The following is an 18,926-nucleotide window of genomic DNA, read 5'->3' as shown; positions in this document are numbered from 1 at the left end:
GGTGGCGAGAATAAACACGAGACCTCGATGATGCTTCAGTGTGAAAACTGTGACGTTTCACTAACGGCGCACCCTGGTGGTAAGAGACTGCCATGAAACAGACGGTGAAGTCTAAACAGCCCAAGCTGAAAGCGAGACAGGACGTCAGATGATGTGGAAATGTTTTATTCTGACAGAGATTACAGGCAGAGTCATTCGTCGGTCCTTCAGCGTCACTGAGACACCTGAGCTGAACCTGATGCAGCTCTGAACGTCACAATCGTGCCGAGCAGCTCAGCTAACAGGAAGTAAATGTGAGTTATTGATCTTTGCTGGTTTATCAATGATCAATCATCAGGAAACAAAGGCACTGAATCAGCTGCAGTTAGAAATGTTCTAACAGGTTAACATGAAGGTCGACCGAGACAGACGTGACTCCATTGGTCACGTGACGGGTCGGTCTGAGCCGCTACGGTCCGGGGTATTCAAAGACGGCGGCCGCTCCCATCCCGGTCCCGATGCACATGGACACAACGCCGTACGCCCTGCGGGGAACACAAGAGGGCGACACTGAGAACGCGTTTTCAAACGTACGAGGAGGCGAACGCGTGACCGTCGACACCGACCTCCTGCCTCTGCGTTTGAGCTCGTTGAGCAGCGTCACCACCTGCCGGGCGCCGGTGCAGCCCAGAGGGTGACCCAGAGCGATGGCGCCACCGTTCGGATTCACCTTCTCCGGCGGGATCCCCAACTTCTCCACGCTGTACACCGCCTGAGAGGAAACGCCACAGACGTGGGGGCCAAAGGTTAAAGGTTAAAGTGATAATCTTTATTTAAAAAGACAAAAGCAAAAGTCTGGAGCCTGAGAGGTCAAAGGGTAAACTCCTGCATGTAGAAACACTTTGATGAGGCTACGACTTCATATTTTATCTGTGCTGTGTTACAGAGATACTGAAGCTGAACTCGTACTGCAACACTGTGCCACAAGGTGGCGCACAGAGTCACTGTGATATTTAAAAACAATGTTATCATGCTTGACTCTGATTGGTCAGTAAGACCATCCATCCATTCTCTTCCACGTATCCTTAACAGCCAATCCAAGCAACCATAGGGCAAGAGGCGGGGTCACCCTGGACAGGTGGCCAATCCACCACCAACCCACTGACTGTTTGGACTGTTTGGACCCCCACAGACAGACTCCACACAGAAAGGCCCCGCCTTCTCGCTGTGGTGCAGCCATGCTGCCCACCACACCAGTGTGCGACCCGTAAATAAGACTAAAAAAGGGATTGAGTTTATACACACACATATATACACTCACATACAAAATGCTGCCCCCTGCTGGCAGGAGTGTTAGCTTGGCGAGAGCAGCTACCTGCCTGAAGCGATACGTCGTCTCTCGAACTCACCTGACTTGCAAAGGCCTCGTTAATTTCAAACACATCGATATCCTCCACAGAGAGTCCTGCAGAGAGAAGAACTCACACATGTTGGACAAACAGTTGCACATCCTCCACGTCACAGGTGAGCTAAGCCCCGCCTCCCAGCTTTAGGAGGAGGAAGCTGTAGGAAACATGCTAACGATACTGGAACAAAGATCTCTGGGTCCGAGGTCCGAGGAGGACACGTCAGAGCACAAACACTTCCTACCTGCCTGCTGCAGAGCTGCAGGGATGGCGTACGCCGGTCCGATGCCCATCACATCAGGAGGGACGCCCACCACCGCGCTGGCCCTTAGGACCCCGAGCACCGGGAGACCCAGCGCCTCGACCGCAGACCTGCGACCGATCAGGACGGCCGCCGCGCCGTCGCTCACCTGGCTGGAGTTACCTGAGACAAACGAGCACGTGAGCTCCTGACGGCCGAGCGAGATTCATTCTGCGGCCTCGCCCGAACTCTGACCTGCTGTGGTGCTGCCGTCGGGCTTGAAGGCCGGCCGCAGTTTGGCGAGCCCCTCCGGCGTCGTCCCTGGTCTCACGCCCTCGTCTCTGCTGACCGTCACCTGACGCTCTTTGCCCTCGTCGTCCACAAACTTGGTGGTAACGGGGACGATCTCGCGGTCGAACAGACCCGCCCTCTGCGCCCGCGCTGCACTGTGTGGAGGAAGGACCGCGTCAGTTTGTTTGACTCGACGGCTCTAAACACTCAAGTTTTTTCTGCTCTTGCGTCTCTGTGATGTCACAGAAGACAGAAGCTTCCAGGAGGCAGCCAATCAGAGGAAAGTTAAAGGGGGCCGGCCTTAAAGTGGGGATGGACCGAGCGGATTATTTATGTCACGCGTGGAGTGAAAACATGGAGCAGGAGGTTCTTGCGTGTTGCTGAGACGTTCTTACTTCTGCTGGGAGCGGAGCGCGAAGGCGTCCTGCGTCTCTCTGGAGACGCCAAACCTCTCCGCCACGTTCTCCGACGTGATGCTGCAGAACAAACACGTCTCAGTTAAGACAAAAATAACAGTTAACATTTCAGCTGGGAGTCAAATTTCAGCTTTTTATAGATGTAACCAGTAAAATGACGCCTGTCAGGAGTGACTCACAGACTCATTTCTGCAGCTGGTTATGATCAGAACGTCTGTTCAAACATACTGTGTGAGAATATTTAGTGTTTATCAGCAACATCAGGAACAATAAATTATGAAACCACAACAACAAATCATTTGAAACGTCCTCCTCTCAGCTGGAGAGGATCTGCAATCTGATTCGCCGATGCTCGGTGCGTCGACGATCATAATCTGGAATTATAAAACGTCTCACCCCATGGGAATGATGCAGTCCCTGGCTTTGTCGTTGTCCATCAGCCTGGAGCTCAGGTCGCCCGGGTTACCGATCCCTCGCAGCGACATGCTCTCCACGCTGCAAACAAACAGGAAACGCATCACTTCTGTCAGTGTGTCATAAAAACTGTTTACTGTTAACGCTGCCATAGGAGCTTAATCCCAGTGCATGACCACGACTGTGATCTGCTCAGGATTATTATGGTATGTCCACATACTTTAATGTACTTTTGATCAATTTGTGTTTAGTTTTTAAATCAAATGTGACTTTTTATAAATTCAGATATTATTATTATTATTGATATTATTATTATTATTATTATTATTAGTATTATTATTATTGATATTATTATTATTATTATTATTATTGATATTATTATTATTATTATTATTATTGATATTATTATTATTATTGATATTATTATTGATATTATTATTATTATTGATATTATTATTATTATTATTATTGATATTGATATTATTGTTGATATTATTATTATTATTATGTCAGATTAAAGTTCAAATCTAAATTATCTGTTTGTGTCTAACCTGTAATTTTCCTGACTCCTTAATTTTATTTCAAATTAGAATTTTTAGAGGAAGAAAAAACATTTGGACTTTTTAAAATCACGACCGTCTCCTCACTCACTGTTTATAATAAACATTTTAATGAATTATGAGGTAATTATTGGCAGCACTGGGCCTCCGTACATCTATGGCATAGTAACTTTTATAAATTAGCTAACAAAAGTAAAATAGTTCATTATGTGTGTTTATTTAAAAAAATTAAACTTCACCTGTTTACATGAAAAATATTTTAAAACTCTCAGCTTTACTCAATTTTTTTTTTTTTTTTTTTTAAAACATCAGGATCGAGTGTTAAACCCACCCGCAGGCGAGGCTCCGCTCCTGATGGCTCCTGCACACACGGGTCAGAAGTCGGTCATTCAGGTAAAAACCGGGCGGTTGGGTTAGTGGGAGCACTGCGGCGTTACCTGCTACGTTAAAGAGCGCCTGCAGGCCGGAGGAGCACTGCCGGTTCACCGTGTAGACGGGCACCGACTCGGGGAAGCCGCTGAAAGGAGGACGGAGCGGTGAGGAGCGCAGACAAACAGCAGGACAGAGTCAGAGGCGTCAGACTCACCTGAGGAAGTGAGCCACTCGGGCCATCAGTGCGCCGGCGCCGGGCTGGAGCACGTTACCTGAACAGACAGAGGTTACATCTTCACCTACCTGCAGACAGGTGAGTCAGCCGACACATCAGAGCAGACACGACAAAGCCTCACCCACGCAGACGTCTCCCAGCCGCTCAGGCGACAGTCCGACGTCCTTCAGCACGGCCGACATCACGGCGCTCAACAGCTCGTCGGGCGTGGTGTCCTGGAGGTTAAAGAGTTAATCAGGACTTTATTCACACCAACGAAGAAGAAAATAAATAAAGTCCCGCACTCCAGATCCCACCACAGCAAAACACGTTTAAAGGCCTGCTGTGACTGGAGGTCAAAGGTCATCCTGACCACATGCTGTCAGCCTCACAGAAAATAATCTGCGTGATATCAAACAACACATTCAAATAATTTATATATAAAACACTGTTGTGAGAATTTTCTTTGTATTTATATCCATGTAAACCTGATCAAACAGCTGCGCGGCGCCTCTGAACCTACAAACTGCTCAAATAAAGAAAATAATCTGAAATAAAAAGTAAGATTAATGATAAAGTGACTTGGCTGTCATATTAAATTTCATCTGAACTGCAGCTTAAAAACAGTGAAAATAACCGTAAAGCAAACTTGGTTTTCTGGCCTCACCTTCGCCACAGCTGGCAGGTAACCTGCACTCACCTTAAAGCCTCCTCTTTTGGCCTTTCCGATCGCGGTCCTGCGGCCGTGAACCACCACCACGTCCTCCGGGGAGCTGCGACTGCTCGCCGCTGCCGCCGAGCCGCAGTCCGACCTCCGTAAGTCCCGCCTGAAGTTCGACGAGCCGCCGAGACTCAGGTGTCCGGAAATGATCTTCAGCCTGTGCATGACGGCGGAGGAGCAGCGAGGAGCTGAGAGGAGACTCGCGGAGCGGAGTTCGGCTCCAGACTGGACTCTGAACACAGAGTCCGCTCCAACAACATCCGGGTTCGTAAAGCCAGGACGGGAGGAGCGGGGGGACAAACAGAGCGCGCGCATGCAGCGGATTTATCAGGTCAGACGAAAAGAATCCGAATCAGAAAATGTTAATTATCCCCGAGTAAGATACGACAGAGCAGCATGACGATGAAGATAAGGCCAGGGCATAAACAGACAATAAGAGTGCGATAATAACAAAGGTGGCGCTCCTCCTCTCAGTCCTGCAGGAAATGCAGCGGAGGCGTCGCCCAGAGGGGAGCATTGAAATGCGGGGTGAAGAATGTGAGAGGGGTCGTTGATGATTTTGGCTGCCTGTCTGAGGTTGGCTGAAAACCTGAGCCAGACACTGATGCAGAGCGCTGCAGTCTGTTCCTGTATGAAGGCTGAGGGAGGGGAACCAGCAGGTGATGGAGGTCATGATGCTTCCCAGGAAGGCATCGTAAAAAGTCATCATGATGGGCGTGCTGCCTCCAAAGGAGTTTCCTAAGGAGGTGTAGCCGTTGGTGGCACCTCCTGAGAATCTCCTCTGTGTTGGCAGAGAATCTCAGGAGGTTGTCAAGGATGGTTCCCAGGTATTTGTACTCCTCAGCTCCCTCCACTGGCTTCCCGTGACTGAAGCAGCCAGATCCCTCTGCCTGCTGGAGAAGGTCACCACCGCATTTCAATGCCTTCCCTCTGGGCGACGCCTCTTTGGTTTTGCTCACATTCAAGTTTGGAGCTGTCACACCGCTCTGCAAACTCCTGCAGAGCGGCCGTGGTGCTGTGAGGGCCTGACAGCAGTGACAGAACTGTGTCGTCAGCATATTTCACCAGGTGACAGGAAAGCGTTATAGGTTATAACACACGTTATTATATGTAGAAACACTGAGGGTAAATCTTTGTTCATTCACATCGAGCCAAAGGTCAGATTATTTATTTATGATTTCATTCAATCTCACAAATTAGAATATTTAACCATTTTTACTCTTTACATTTGTAATTTTTAATGTATAGAAGTTTTTGTTTTTCTTGTTTACCAAACATTTATGTTGATGTTTGTAATCTGTAATCATGTGAAATAAACTGGATTCTTTCTTTCAAAGTTTGGATTTCATGACCTTCTTTTCCTGCCTGAAAGTTACCAGAAAATATTTGATAGAAAGTAAACAACGAATCAAATGTTTTTTTTTTCATAATTTATTTAATCAGAAAACATTTTTCTACTTTTACTTCTACGTTTATCAAATCAAAGTTAATGGAAATGCAGTAAAATTCCATCTTTATGTGAATTTATTACGTTTCGTTCACAGACTCGCTGGAATCATTTCTTCCCTCTGAAACGTTCAGATGTGATTTTTTCAGCCTGAGACAAAAACTGAGACTCAGAGAAAAATCCATCAAACCTTTTATTTCCAAATGTGTCACAGTAACAACACATCGATAAGGCCGCTGACTCACTGCACATTCTGGCTGAAACAGACGACAGGAAACAAACAAACAAACTTTTTCTTCGTCTACAATCATTAAAAAAGTAATTTTTCAGATTACACAAAGAAAAAGAGGAAGACGAGTAGTGTCTGTCACAGAAATCCATTTACACGCCTTCAACAAAAACCTAGGATAACATAGGTACACATGTGATTTTCAAAGTAAGAGCCCGAGGATTTTAAACTACAAACAACTTAAATAGAGTTAAAATCACAGGAACGTTTCAGTGAAACGTCCTTTTAATGCTTCAAACAAATCAGAAACAGAAAATCAGGAATGTGATGAACCGTCTACGAACACAAACTCAAATAAAACTTTGATTCCTTCATCAACAGCAGGAATGTTTAAGAATCTCACTTTTACAAATTTTATTAAATTCAAACTTTTTCTTTAAGGCAACAAACTGAAAACCTTCAGAGACGCTGCTCGCCCAGTCCTCCCAGTTTATGTTTGGAAGAAGTCCCCAAGTTCCTGAAAAATCTTAAAGCTCTGCTCCAGGAGAAGAAACTGTCTGACCGACCAAAATTAAACAGTTGCATTTGTGCGCCGCTTTATTTATTTATTTATTTATTTATGGCACGTTTGCACCAAAAGGTATTTATTGGAAATTCCTGTGTTTAAAAACAAAGTTTAAAACCTAAACCGAACAAAGCGTTCAGCAGAAACAAACAGATGCTGTGCTGAAGCTCAAACAGGGCTGTCGTGTAATACCACTCGGCACCACAAGAGGGCGCAGTGAGACCTGAACTGTAATAAAGCTTCCCAAGAACAGTTCAGGTGAAAACATCTGGAGCAGAATTTCAGGATTTTAAAGTCGTGCGGAGCTGAGCTGGTGAACGTTCATATCAAACGCTCAGTAACCAGATCAGAGAGCGAAATATCCTGACAGAGCTCAGAGGAAAAGCTCCCACAAACAGCTGAATCCGACTACAGGGAACATATCATGCTCTTGCTTCATTGCTGATGTTCACATTCAGACTGCAGCCACACAAAGTCAAATCACTGCTTGTGTCTCTTTATCTGCTTAACGTCCACCGTGAGTAACAAAAGATGTGTTCGATCATCTCAGTCGCTTTTAAAAGCAAACACACTCGTCTGTACTTGCTTTTATCTGGTGACCTGAATATCTGACTGATTGTAGTTTTAGTGTTTAATCAATAGATATGATCGACAGCTTGTGGAAGTCCTCTGTGGTTCTGTGGACTAACAGAAGACCCTTAAACGGGGCTTTCAGACAGGATTGCACAGGTGTAGTGTGATGTCTGCTGACAGCTGTGGATTAATCTGCCACTGAAAGTAGTCCCGACCAACCTGAAGCCATCGTCTTTTCTTCTAACTCCTCCGTAACGGAGACGATGACCACAGGCGGCGTTGGAGGGACGTCTTCTTGTTTCTTCATGTTTCCATCGAGTTGTCGTTCCGTCTTTGAGCCTCAGCGAGTCCGTCTTTCCTTCGGCAACTTCCTGAGAACTCCACAGTTTTAAAGTCAACATGGCAGTGAAGCAGGAATCTCTGCGGCGCCCTCCGTTCTGCCCGTCAGGCGTAGAAGATGAGCTCGGGGATCTGGCCTCCCTGCACGCCAGTGCCGTTGGTGCTGTCGGAGGAGCACTGGAACTGGAAGGTCACTTTCCCACACTGCACCTCGGTCATGCCCTCCTGGCCGAAGTAGCTCAGCTCGTTGCCGTCCAGCACCACGCTGGCGGTGTAGAAAGTGTCCGGCTCGATCTGCACCGGGTACTCGAACCACACGGGGAAGGTGCTGCTCGAGCCGTCGGAGAAGTACTTGATGATGCGCTGGGCCATCGGTACGCCCTGGCGCTTCAGCTCGATCTTGGCGCTGTACTCGGCCGAGCCGCAGCTGGAGCCGTACAGGCCGAAGCCGGCGATGAAGACGCGCTTGTCGACCGCGAACTGGATGCTGTCGCAGCGACCTCGGTACCGCCACTGGTTGCTCCTGTACGCGCAGGACTGGAAGCGGTGGCAGCGTTGCGGCGACAGGCCTTTACGCGGTTTGGTGCAGAACAGCAGATCGGGCTTGTTGGCGGCGGTGTACCACAGGAAGATGTCATTGGTCTCGTTGAGCGTGAGCACGCCAGACTGCGCCGCCCCATTGGCAAAGTCCTCCAGCGCCATGGTGGGGATGCGGATCAGGTAGATGGCCTTACCCAGCACCAGGCGCTTGTTCTCGATGGTTGGCGGCAAATCCTGCCTCTGACACTCGGCCTCGGCCCAGTTCAGCGCCGCCTCGAACACCACCATCTCTTTGGCGTTGAGCGTTTCCCGCCGCAGGATGCTCTCCAGCGTCTGGACGTCGATGTCGCAAAAACCCTCAGAGCGCAGCGCGAGCTCGGCCTGCGCGTCGATCACCTCCCAGCAGCGCAGCGTCAGGTCGGGTTCCTCGAACAAGCAGCTCTGCGACAGCAGCACGCAGGCGTTCTTCGCACTCAGGCTGGTCTCCAGGAAGTTGACGCAGGCTCGTGCCAGATGAGGTACGATGTACTTCTTGGCAGCATAGAGGGTGGCGAGCACCGTGTCGGCGCAAAGGTCGATCTCATCGCAGTAGATGTACCTGCGGAGGCAAAGGTTGTGGGTGAGTGGTCGGGTGTTTGTGTAGCGAGGTAAACAAAATCAAAGGTTGACGCACTTCAACATGGCGAGGAAGGACGGCGGTTCTACATCGGGGATGCGGATCTCGTCCTGATCCTCGGCCAGCTCGCCGTAGAACATGGCGTGGAAGACGGAGCTGCCGACGGCCAGGACGTACTGCCAGAACAGAGAACGAGGACGATGTCAGAGTCGAGAGTTGGCTCAAAGAACAGAACTACAACTGCATTTTATATCCTGTCACAACACTTGTAGTTACTTTAATTACCAATAAAAAACAATATTATAACAAAAAACATGATGCTGAGATTTAAACTGAGTCTAGCTGACGGGGGTGAAGTGGTGGCGAGTTTCAGACATGAGGCGTGGAGCAGCTGAAGGCTTATGGCGAGTAAACACTGGAGCCACTGATGCTAGATCTGGTTAAAGCGCAGAACTCTTTATACAACATGCATCCTTCACCCTCTTAAGTGCTTTCCAGCTGACATTTACACTGACGGACGCTTCAGGGAGAAACTGGGTATGTTGCCCACGGATACTTTAGCATGCAGTCAGAAATCAAACCACCAAACTTTTAATTCATAGATGCCCTGATCTACAGCCACTGACGCAGCGATCTACGGCCACTGACGCGGCGATCTACGGCCACTGACGCGGCGATCTACGGCCACTGACGCGGCGATCTACGGCCACTGACGCGGCGATCTACGGCCACTGACGCGGCGATCTACGGCCACTGACGCGGCGATCTACGGCCACTGACGCGGCGATCTACGGCCACTGACGCAGCGATCTACAGCCACTGACGCGGCGATCTACGGCCACTGACGCAGCGATCTACAGCCACTGACGCAGTGATCTACATTCTGATTAAAGACAAACTGTTCACTGAGTGATCTGACAGTCTGGTGTTCTCACGCAGATCAAGGCTGTATCTGTTCTACGCTCTTTTATGGACCTTGGCATTGTATTTGTGATCCTTTTAGCTGTATGCTCATCTAATGGCTGAGCACTGATTACATACGACAGGCAAACACTTTTAAATTTAAGACTCTCCCATTCGTCTCGGGCTGATCCTTGCTGGGCGACGCCAGCCCGCCCTGACCGGACCCTCCGACCGGCTTCTTCCACCTGCCTCTTCCTAACCAAGAAACGCTACAGGAAACGCGGAGCGGCCGTCGCGTTCGCCTCAGGGTCTACTTTAAAGCCAGAGCCACAGGCTACCCACATGCCAGCCTGGATATTTTATCTTTTTCCCTCCTTTCAGCGCTCTGATGCTAAGTTTCTTACCCACCGTTGGATCTGCTCGGCTGACCATGAACTCTACCCTGCCCTTCCTGTGGCATGTTTTCCTGCTCGGGTTTGGATAACATCGCTCCAACGCGGCGTTTGCTGAAGCAACCGAAGTGTCCTACGACACACCACCCGTGGCAATTTAGCCCCTAGGATATGGATGGCATTGCTCAATGTCAGGTCGCTGGTCAATAAGACCTTTCACTTAAACGACTTCCTCTCCACTAATGGGATCGATGCTTTATTCCTGACTGAAACCGGGATTCGTCCTGGTGAGTTCGTCCTTTTTCCCGATCTTCTTCCATCGGATTTGGTCGCTTTTAGCTCACCAAGGATTACTGGTAGGAGTGGCGGCGTAGCCTCGGAGATGACTGCATCCACGACCACACTCTGCGTGGTGGTTTACCGACCGCCTAAACATAGCAAATGTTTTATCACGGACTTTGCTGATCTCCCAGGTTCTGTTCATGTTTGTGTTCTCATTGTCGGGGATTTTATCATACACACTTGCTGTAAGGACGACCCCCTTTGCTAAAGACTTCCTTGCTTTAACAGCTCTTAACCCGTCTCAGTGGGTTAATGACCCAACGCGTGTTAAAGGACAGACTTTGGACTTGGTTTTTCATCTGGTCTGGACATTTGTGAATGAATATTTTGTCTTCTTTTGCAGGAATTCTTTCCTGAACCTCCTTGAAGCTGTTTGTTGTTGTGTTGCTATGATATTCTGGTTTTATCGTCAGCTCCACGCAAACATGGTCTCTGCTAAACCGCGACAGCCTTTCATTAACTACCAATCGCTCCAGTGTTCAGAAATCAGCTGAGTCTTTAGCTAGAATCATGTGACCACAGATGTCCTTATTCAGCCTGCTCTGAGATCTTACAGTCTGTGCTCCTCACTGTATTTCTGGCCTTCAGGCGCTTGCAGAGACTCAGCTGAAAGCATTAGGGTTGATAAAGCTGCCTGAGGAGCGAGCTGGTTGTAAGTGCTGAGCAGAATCTTCTGGGCTCTGAAACTGTCGAGTGTTTGCGTTACCTTGTGTCCGGGCACCCGCTGCGTCCCCCCCGGTGGTCCCACGACAAAGTGAACATCTGCCATCATCTCATTGTTGAACATGACTGAATTCCTATAAGAACACAGCAGTTTTGAGGGGTCGCTTAATGAAAATACACCAAAGCAGGAGCAACCTGTCAGACCTGCAAACTCATCTTTCAAATACAGAAATGCTGCATGATGATGGAGGGTGAACTAAACATTTAGGTTCCAGGACTCTCACATTCTTGCAGCCGAGCATTTTAAAGTAATTTTTAAAAAGTATTTTTCTTTTTAAATTCCACTGCTGGCTTTTTCCGGAGAGAATTTTAATCCTTTCTCTCTAGTGCTGGATCTCGGCCTCCTCCACACACCCACCTCTCTCTGATGGTGGGGTACAGGCCCTGCCAGTTACAGCTGGTGATGCTGGTGTTGTTGTTGGTGAGGTTCTGCTGCTGGTACTGCTGCACGGAGGCGGCCGGGACCAGCTTCTTGGTGGGAAACAGCTCCGCAGCCATCGTCCTGCAGTCAGACCGCGGACCCGCTCATGGCAGCCCGGGGAGCCGGTGCCACTGGAGGCCGGAGAGGAGAAGAGGAGCGCTGGGAAGAGAAACCAGAGTCTGCTTAAAACCCGCAGGATTTTAGCTGCGCGGAGCTAACATTAGCACAGCCAAACACATCTCGATAATTTCACCAAGTGATTCAATAAAAGCGACAACAAATGACAAATCTGCAGCAGTAAAACCCCGAACCGGTGTGAGCATGCAGCCCGACCCCGGAGTCCAAAAATAAAAACTCATCTTATGAACGTGTTCCGTTTGTGTTAGCAGGTTTGTGCTAAGCTAACTGAGTTATTTGCCGCTTTAAAAAGTTCATTTCGCTTCAAAACTTCAGCCGTTTGTTAAATCGGTGCGTTAACACTCACCGTAAAGCCACACAGGTGTGCTTTTGATTATTTCCTCCTCATAAACACGGTGTGTTGCTTTTTTGTGCGTTTAGCGGAGCAGCTCTTGTTTACCCGCAGGAGCCGCAGGCGTGTCAGCCAATCAGAGCGCAGCAGCGCCACACAGAGGCTTCTTCGTTTCCGTTTGGGAATCCAGCCTGAAGGCGAATCAGCGCCACCTGGCGGACCAGCGCTGCTTAAAAACCTGGTTTCTAAACCTTTAACAAGCAGCTTAAAACTGTTAATATTTATTACATAAAATAATAAAAATAATTGATAGCCAGTCTAATTACAGAGTCTGGTCAATAATAATTATAGTGGTCGAGACTTAAACAAGAAATCAACCAATAAGATAACAGAAAATCTTCTTAAAAAAACCAAACCTATGTGATAATCTGAGAGAAACTAAACTGACTGATTTTAAAATGTTGTTTTTCATTGTTCCGTCTCTCGTTCCCGTCAACACTTAAAAAAACAACAATGAAACCACGCAGGATGATATACAACATATTTCTTTATTGTTACTGATAAATCTGTCACTCTCCCACTCTGAAGGCAAAAAGACACAAAAAAGCAAAACAAAACACAGTGTGTGAACTGTATGTACAGCCCGAGCAGCTCCCATCGTCCCTCCTGCAGTTTCACAATAAAACACATCCACAGTTTACAGGCAGGATTCAGTCTGGAGTTCAGCTCACAGAAGATTTCATCTGCAAACAGAGACGGAGCCGCGTCCCCGAGTTTATCAGTGAAGAGGAAGAAATGAGACGTGGTTACATTTTTATTCAGCTTTAAAATAAACTAAAGATACGATGGAAGCAAATTAAAATAAATACATTTTGTTCACTTTGTCAAAACTCACACTCTGAAATCTGTTGTTGCTCCACCAGACTTAGAAATATGATCAATGTGCTCCAGTGTGAGTCTGCTTGTTTTGCTCTGCAGGTTTCTGTCAGCGCTGAGAGAAAACCCGGCAGAACAGAACAAGAAAGAAAGCAAATTTAAACAGTTAGACTCTGTGAAGCTGAAAGTCTTCAGTTCATCCAGCTGAAGATGAAGATGCACGAAAGACTGACGACAAACTGAAACTAATTTTGGGCAACAGAAGCTTCATAAGTGAGCGAGCGGCGTCTGTGCAGATTAGTACAAATCTTTAAACTTCTGAACCCTTTAGGAACTCAGCGCTGACTCCATGTTGCTCTCAGCGGGCAGCCGAACAAACTACTGAATGTTTTTGGCAACTTTACAACATAAAAATAAAAGCTGCCATCACACGTGTTCAATCTAAAGCTGTCGTCACTGAGAAAAGACGGAGACATTTAAGAAGCTGAAAACCATCAAACGCTTTATCTTCGACGCACGACTCTGACACGACGCTCTAAGAAAATCTGTCAAACTGAGGAGTTTTTTTTGTTTAACAGTTTATTTTTGTGTACATGGAGTAAACGGGATGAAGCAGTGAGGATTAAAACGTCCACAACTTCCTTTTATGGAAGAAAAAAACCAACAAAAACGAATCGAATTGATTCATTTTAATGCAGAAATCAGCCAACTGTGTGGATATGCCCTTACTTTGGAAACCAAACAGGAAGCTGCCCGCTCGTATCACGGACAAAACTTTAGAAAACACCTTGAACACAGACGAGTGCAGGTAAAGGTGAAAGTCGTGGATAAAAAGCTTTTAAAGGAAGCGTTCATGCTCCACACGAGTTCACAGGAAAACACAAACACTCAACGTTTGATCTTCCTGCTCTAAACATCTTTACACCAGTTAATAAATAGATTTGCTTTAATACCTAAAAACTGTACACACATAAATCTGTTACGTCTTTGTACACGCCGACCGTTTCACACCACGACGGGAAGCAGCTGCTTTCTGAGACGATGCGTTTGGTTAAAAAACACAGACGTCATTAAAACATCAGCAGAAACCCAAAAAGAAGAAACGACACTTTCAAGTAAAACAGAATAAAAAAGATCCGCCTGCGTCTCACGGCGAGCAGATTTGAGGGCGCAGCACAGGTGTTACTCAGGTGTGTTACGAGAAGGTAATTAGCATTAGCAACAGCGGGCGTCGGGATTAGTCGGAGGCGTCCGATCCGTTTGATTTCCGGAGAGAAAAGCTTCGCCGCAGGGTCACGCCCACAAAAGCAGCCACGTATCTTACAACCCGTGAGTGATGAGAACCTTCAGGTGAGGTTTCCTGTGAGTCCCTGTGAGCGCCGCTCAGGGTTTAGAGCAGAAAGCTCAGCGGATCAGAGATCCACGAGCAGCGTCTCGGAGGAGGAGGAGCCAAAGAAACCCCGTCAGAGCTCAGCTGCAGCCAATCGGACTCTGTTGAACCTTCATCATTGATTCAAAGTCAGCGAAGGATTACTGCTCAGTCAGGGCTGAGCGCCTGTGTCTCGGCGCCCTCTCAGGTTAACCCCGCCCTCTCCACCTCATGGCGTGGACTCTGCGCGCAGTGAGGACCTTCATGTTCGGATGTTTGGGGCTGGAGCCAATCAGGCGCCGATTCTCTTTAATGTCGCTTCCCACCGAGCGCCAGGTCATCGCCAACAGCAGGGACGAGAACCTGATGGAACCAACTAGGGACGGCGACCGTGATGGGCCAAAGTTCCTGTGGGCGTGGCTCAGGTGGAGCACATTAAAGGCGGGGACAGATCCAGGACTGTCCTCGCAGCCGCTCAGCTCAGGACGGACTAACAAACGGAGGTCGTGTGAAGGTTAAACTTGGCCGCCATCACCTCCCGTCCCGACTCCGGCGTCTCGGGTTTCTTCTGAGCGTCCGACAGAAAGAAGGCACGTTACGATGAGAAGGACGTCTGCGGCGAGCCCGGAGCTGTTCGAGGGAGAACGCACGCCGCGGCCTCCCGCGTGATAACTTCTCCCCTCTCTCAGAGGTCAGTTTGTTTTGTGGATCCGGGCCAGCCCGAGTCCAGCAGGGGGCGGGGCTTAACATGAGAAGAATCTTAAAGGGGGGGCGTGGGGGGGATTGAGGCGGGGTCACCTTCTGCAGAGGAAGCGACCTCCATCTGTCCAAAAATAAGAACCCCACTGAGAACGCCGGGGCGGTCAGCTGACCACATTCAGGTCATACGAAGACTTTGGCGAGCGCGTCGGCCCCGGCGCTGCCGATGTAGCACTTGGTGGGATGGAACGCCACGTCGTGGATGGACTCCTCGAACTTCTTACGATGTGCTGTGAACTCCTGGATGCAGGTTTTACTCTCCATGTTCCACAGACGGATCGAGCAGTCGTGACCTGACGGGAGGAGAGACAGCCAATCAGCACAGAGCAGAGACTGTAAACAAAGATGGAGGCCGTAAGATGTTACAGGACAGAGCGAGGGATGAACCTGCAGATCCGATCTGTCAGTCAGACAAACAAACGATTGTTGTTGCTACAGGATACGTTTCATCATAAACAAACACTTCCTGGTTTCCTGATGCTGTGATTGGCTCGGCTGTGAGAACAGCGCGTTTTACTCCAGAGCTCTTAGAGTGAAAATAATAAATACAGGAAGTACCCGTAGACTCTTTATAAAGTCTGATAATATTATGGGATGTGGCGTGCGCTCGGATACTTACTTCCTGACATGAGGTAAAGGCCGTTTGGATCCACGGCGAGGCTGGTGACAGCGTCCAGGTGGGCGACCATGGAGTGGATGAGCTTACCTTCAGTTTGAAACACGGTTAGAGTTTAAATCTGATCTGCGAGGCAACGAAAGAAGCGAAGCTGAGGACGCGTCGCGGCGTACCTGTGTTGTTATCGAAGAACTGGATGTGGCGGTCCTCCTGGGCGGTGATGGTGATCGGCAGCGTGGGATGGCTCAGCACTTTGTTGATCTTGCAGGGAGCTTCTGCGTGGAGGCGGGGCATGAGGAGGAAGGAGAACGTTAGCGGTAAATACGTGTAAGCGTCAGCGCATCGGCTCGGCCTGCAGAGGGCGCCGTGACACCGACGACGCTTCGAAACGGCACGAACGAAAGTCTCTGTGAACTTCTCGTCAACAGATCTGAAGCCTGCTGTTCATTGGTGAACGTGATTTAGAGGCGGAGCTCTGCAAACGCCGTCGGGACGCAGAGTGACGAGCAAAACAAACGTCAGAAACTCAGATTTTACTCACAGCAGGACAAAGAAACAGCTGATCAGCAGCTGTCAGCAGGTTGGTCACATGATCGGGATAAACACGTCACGTGGACACGCAGTTTGAACATGTGACGCATTTCTGTCGTGAGTAAAATGTCTGTTTTTATTCGCGCTCTTTGTTCTCGGGGTGTAAACACTCGCCGAGTTCGTGGTCGTACCTGGAGGACCGGCCGACTCCAGCGTCAGGACGAGCTGCTGCGTCTCCATGTTGAAGAGTCCGATGTGTCCGGTGTCGAAGGACGTCACCATGTGAGCCGGCTCGCTGCTCACCAGGTCGACCGAGGTCGGGACGCCGAGCTCTGAGAGAGAGGCAGAGATTCAGCACAGCGCCACTGAAGCTCCTCCTCCTCGAGGAGTAACTACAGATACATAAAGCTGTAAAGCGCCTCCTTGAAGCTGCGCTGCAGATGTTCTCTTACCTCCTCGCTCGTTGAAAACAGCGAGAGACGGCGAGGTGTCGGCGGCGCTCCACAGCCGCACCGTCCCGTCGGCCGAGCAGGAGAGGAGGCGGCGGTGAGCCGAGCTGTAGACCAGACCCCACACCGCGTCCGTGTGACCGCACAGCGCCCCCCGCAGGACGGACGGCTCTGCAGAGCAAACGAGAGCAAATCGTCACGTGAAGATGTGAAAACAGAGCACGATGAAGGCTGGGAGGAGCCGGGTCGTACCATACGAGTCGTAGGGGTCGATGTTGGGGTTGGGGGTGTTCCAGCTCTGAATGGTGCCGTCGACGCCCCCGCTGAAGCACTGCTCGCCGCTCGAGCTCATGGTGACGCACAACACGGCTCCGCTACAGAATCAGAATGACAGACACGTTGATTTTATGACCACGTGAACGAGTCGGGCTGAAGGTGTGGCGGTGCTGGAACGCTGCCACGCTCACCTGTGGGCTCGGAATGTGTAGATGGGCTCCACGTCCAACGCCGCGCACCTGAGGATCGAAGCAGAGGAGTGAGAGTTCGTTTGTCCTGTAACATCAGCTCAGGCTGCAGACTGCACAACGCCACAGAAGCCCCGCCCACCTGCAGTTTAAACCTTCTGTTTGTGAGGGGCAGCCAATCAGAGGAAGGTTTGCTTAAAGGGAGAGCAGCGGCTCGTTTCAGAGAGGGGATCGACCGAGGCTCAGGATGATAATCAGAGGAGGATTATTTTGAGGAATCATGCAAAGCTACGCTAGCAGAGTCTACACTTGGATCCACGAGCCACTCGACACAACCACTCTGAGCTGTCCCTGCCCTGTTTCATAGAATACGTGTGTGATGGCAAAACGTGTCTCACTTCTTGGCGGGCGCCGTCTTCTGCAGGTTCCACAGTTTGAGGGTGTGATCCTCGGAGGCGGTGACCAGAACCGGCTCCACCGGGTGGAAGGCCAGACTGCGCACTGAGTCAAAGTGGCTCCGCAGGGTAAACTTCGGGTTCCACGTCTTCCTCAGAGCATCTTTGTTGTTGGCGATCTGAGGGAGGGAAACGGTCTCATTAAGCTCTCTGATAGGTTAGAATCAGCTGTGGGGGCGGAGCTCTATGTCAGGGTGCAGGAGCACTGTGGAAGCACTCCTTGAATATTCAAAACAAACCACGAGTGGAATCAGGTTTTACTCGCTTTTCTTTCTGAGATTATGTCCACGAGGGGGCGTGGCCTGAAGCAGCAGACAGGTTACCGTTACTCACGTCGTACATCAGGCCCTCGGCCTCGTTAGCGACGGTCAGTCCGGCCAGCTCGCCCAATCCCAGCTCGTTAGAAACCGCCTCGTCCACTCTGCCCAGAATGAACGACTTCCCCGACGACGGCAGGAACGTCATCGCCTCTGCAGGAAACAGGAAACGTTTGAACATTCACGTCACTCACACATGACCGCTGAGCCGAGACGGAGGGAGGGCTACCGTCATCGGGGCGTCCGACTTCGTGCTCGTTCAGCCGGGGCACGCTCGACCGAGAGGGGGGCGTCACGGCCGGCGGCATGGAGGGCAGGTCCTCGGCGTCCCGCAGGTTAGCCAGCATGTCCTGCAGCTTAGACCGGTTTGGTCCTGCAGGAGGAGGAAGAGAGACGAGAGAGGATGAGGAGGGGACAGGAAGCGCGATGAAGGCGGGAGAACAACGATGTTTGGAGGGAGAGATGAAAAATAAAACGTGAAGATGGAAAGAAGGAGCAGCAGCGGCTCTGCGACGGCAAACCAAAGCAGAGAAACGAAGAAGACGAGCGAAGAGCAGGAAGGACAGAAACCTGCCGGACAGACGGCGATGCAGACGAGTCGCTGCCGTCGCAACACGAGCACGGACGGATTCAATCTGATGATGGTTTCATAAGGATCAGGCCGTGCGAGGCCGTGCGAGGCGCCGGAAACCAACAGGAAGTAAAAAAACTGAAGAAAGAACATAACCTGACACAAACCAGGGCGCCGTTTCCACAGCGCAATAAAGTTTCCTACAAATCATCTCAGAAAAGCACACTGATGGTCCAGCTGTGGCATCTGCACATCTGGATGTGAGCATTAAAGCGGCTGCAGTTCCTCTAACATCCAGCAGAGGCAGCAGTGAGTCAGTCCCCACAGACTCATGTTCAAACTTTAC

The 18,926-nt window shown here is 49.6% G+C and overlaps 3 protein-coding genes across 3 annotated transcripts in view; all 3 read right to left on the bottom strand.

Annotated features, from left to right (window-relative positions):
• Nucleotides 1-149: 149 nt before the first annotated feature.
• On the bottom strand, nt 150-4,873 carry acaa1 (acetyl-CoA acyltransferase 1). Its single transcript, XM_087842318.1, has 11 exons — nt 4,594-4,873; nt 4,036-4,129; nt 3,894-3,951; nt 3,745-3,824; nt 2,730-2,892; nt 2,313-2,393; nt 1,882-2,072; nt 1,630-1,809; nt 1,389-1,444; nt 606-751; nt 150-524 (listed from the first exon to the last, which is right to left on the bottom strand). The coding sequence occupies exons 1-11, from the start codon at nt 4,777-4,779 to the stop codon at nt 449-451; spliced, it is 1,311 nt and encodes a 436-aa protein (XP_087698444.1). The 5' UTR covers nt 4,780-4,873; the 3' UTR covers nt 150-448.
• Nucleotides 4,874-7,106: 2,233 nt separating this feature from the next.
• LOC102793615 (BTB/POZ domain-containing protein 3) lies at nt 7,107-12,318 on the bottom strand. The gene is made up of 5 exons (XM_006806538.3): nt 12,189-12,318; nt 11,642-11,863; nt 11,267-11,357; nt 8,981-9,099; nt 7,107-8,905 (listed from the first exon to the last, which is right to left on the bottom strand). Exons 2-5 carry the CDS (start codon nt 11,779-11,781, stop codon nt 7,873-7,875), a joined length of 1,383 nt encoding a protein of 460 aa, XP_006806601.1. The 5' UTR covers nt 11,782-11,863; nt 12,189-12,318; the 3' UTR covers nt 7,107-7,872.
• A 384-nt stretch (nt 12,319-12,702) lies between these two features.
• strn (striatin, calmodulin binding protein) overlaps nt 12,703-18,926 on the bottom strand; it is a 28,888-nt gene continuing 22,664 nt past the window's right edge. The window contains exons 9-18 of the mRNA XM_087842274.1: nt 18,239-18,382; nt 18,026-18,162; nt 17,636-17,811; nt 17,241-17,288; nt 17,026-17,147; nt 16,777-16,944; nt 16,516-16,656; nt 15,967-16,068; nt 15,797-15,883; nt 12,703-15,470 (exon numbers count right to left, since the gene is read on the bottom strand). Coding sequence (XP_087698400.1) covers nt 15,301-15,470; nt 15,797-15,883; nt 15,967-16,068; nt 16,516-16,656; nt 16,777-16,944; nt 17,026-17,147; nt 17,241-17,288; nt 17,636-17,811; nt 18,026-18,162; nt 18,239-18,382 — 1,295 coding nt within the window. The 3' untranslated portion in view covers nt 12,703-15,300. The remainder of the gene's footprint in view (nt 15,471-15,796; nt 15,884-15,966; nt 16,069-16,515; nt 16,657-16,776; nt 16,945-17,025; nt 17,148-17,240; nt 17,289-17,635; nt 17,812-18,025; nt 18,163-18,238; nt 18,383-18,926) is intronic.

The sequence above is a fragment of the Neolamprologus brichardi genome, chromosome 6 (genome assembly GCF_056152115.1).
Source record: "Neolamprologus brichardi isolate AB-2024 chromosome 6, ASM5615211v1, whole genome shotgun sequence".
In the NCBI taxonomy this organism is placed as follows: Eukaryota; Metazoa; Chordata; class Actinopteri; order Cichliformes; family Cichlidae; genus Neolamprologus; species Neolamprologus brichardi.
The sequence above is the reverse complement of the archived record's forward strand: the minus strand, read 5'-3'. Positions and strand labels throughout refer to the sequence as shown.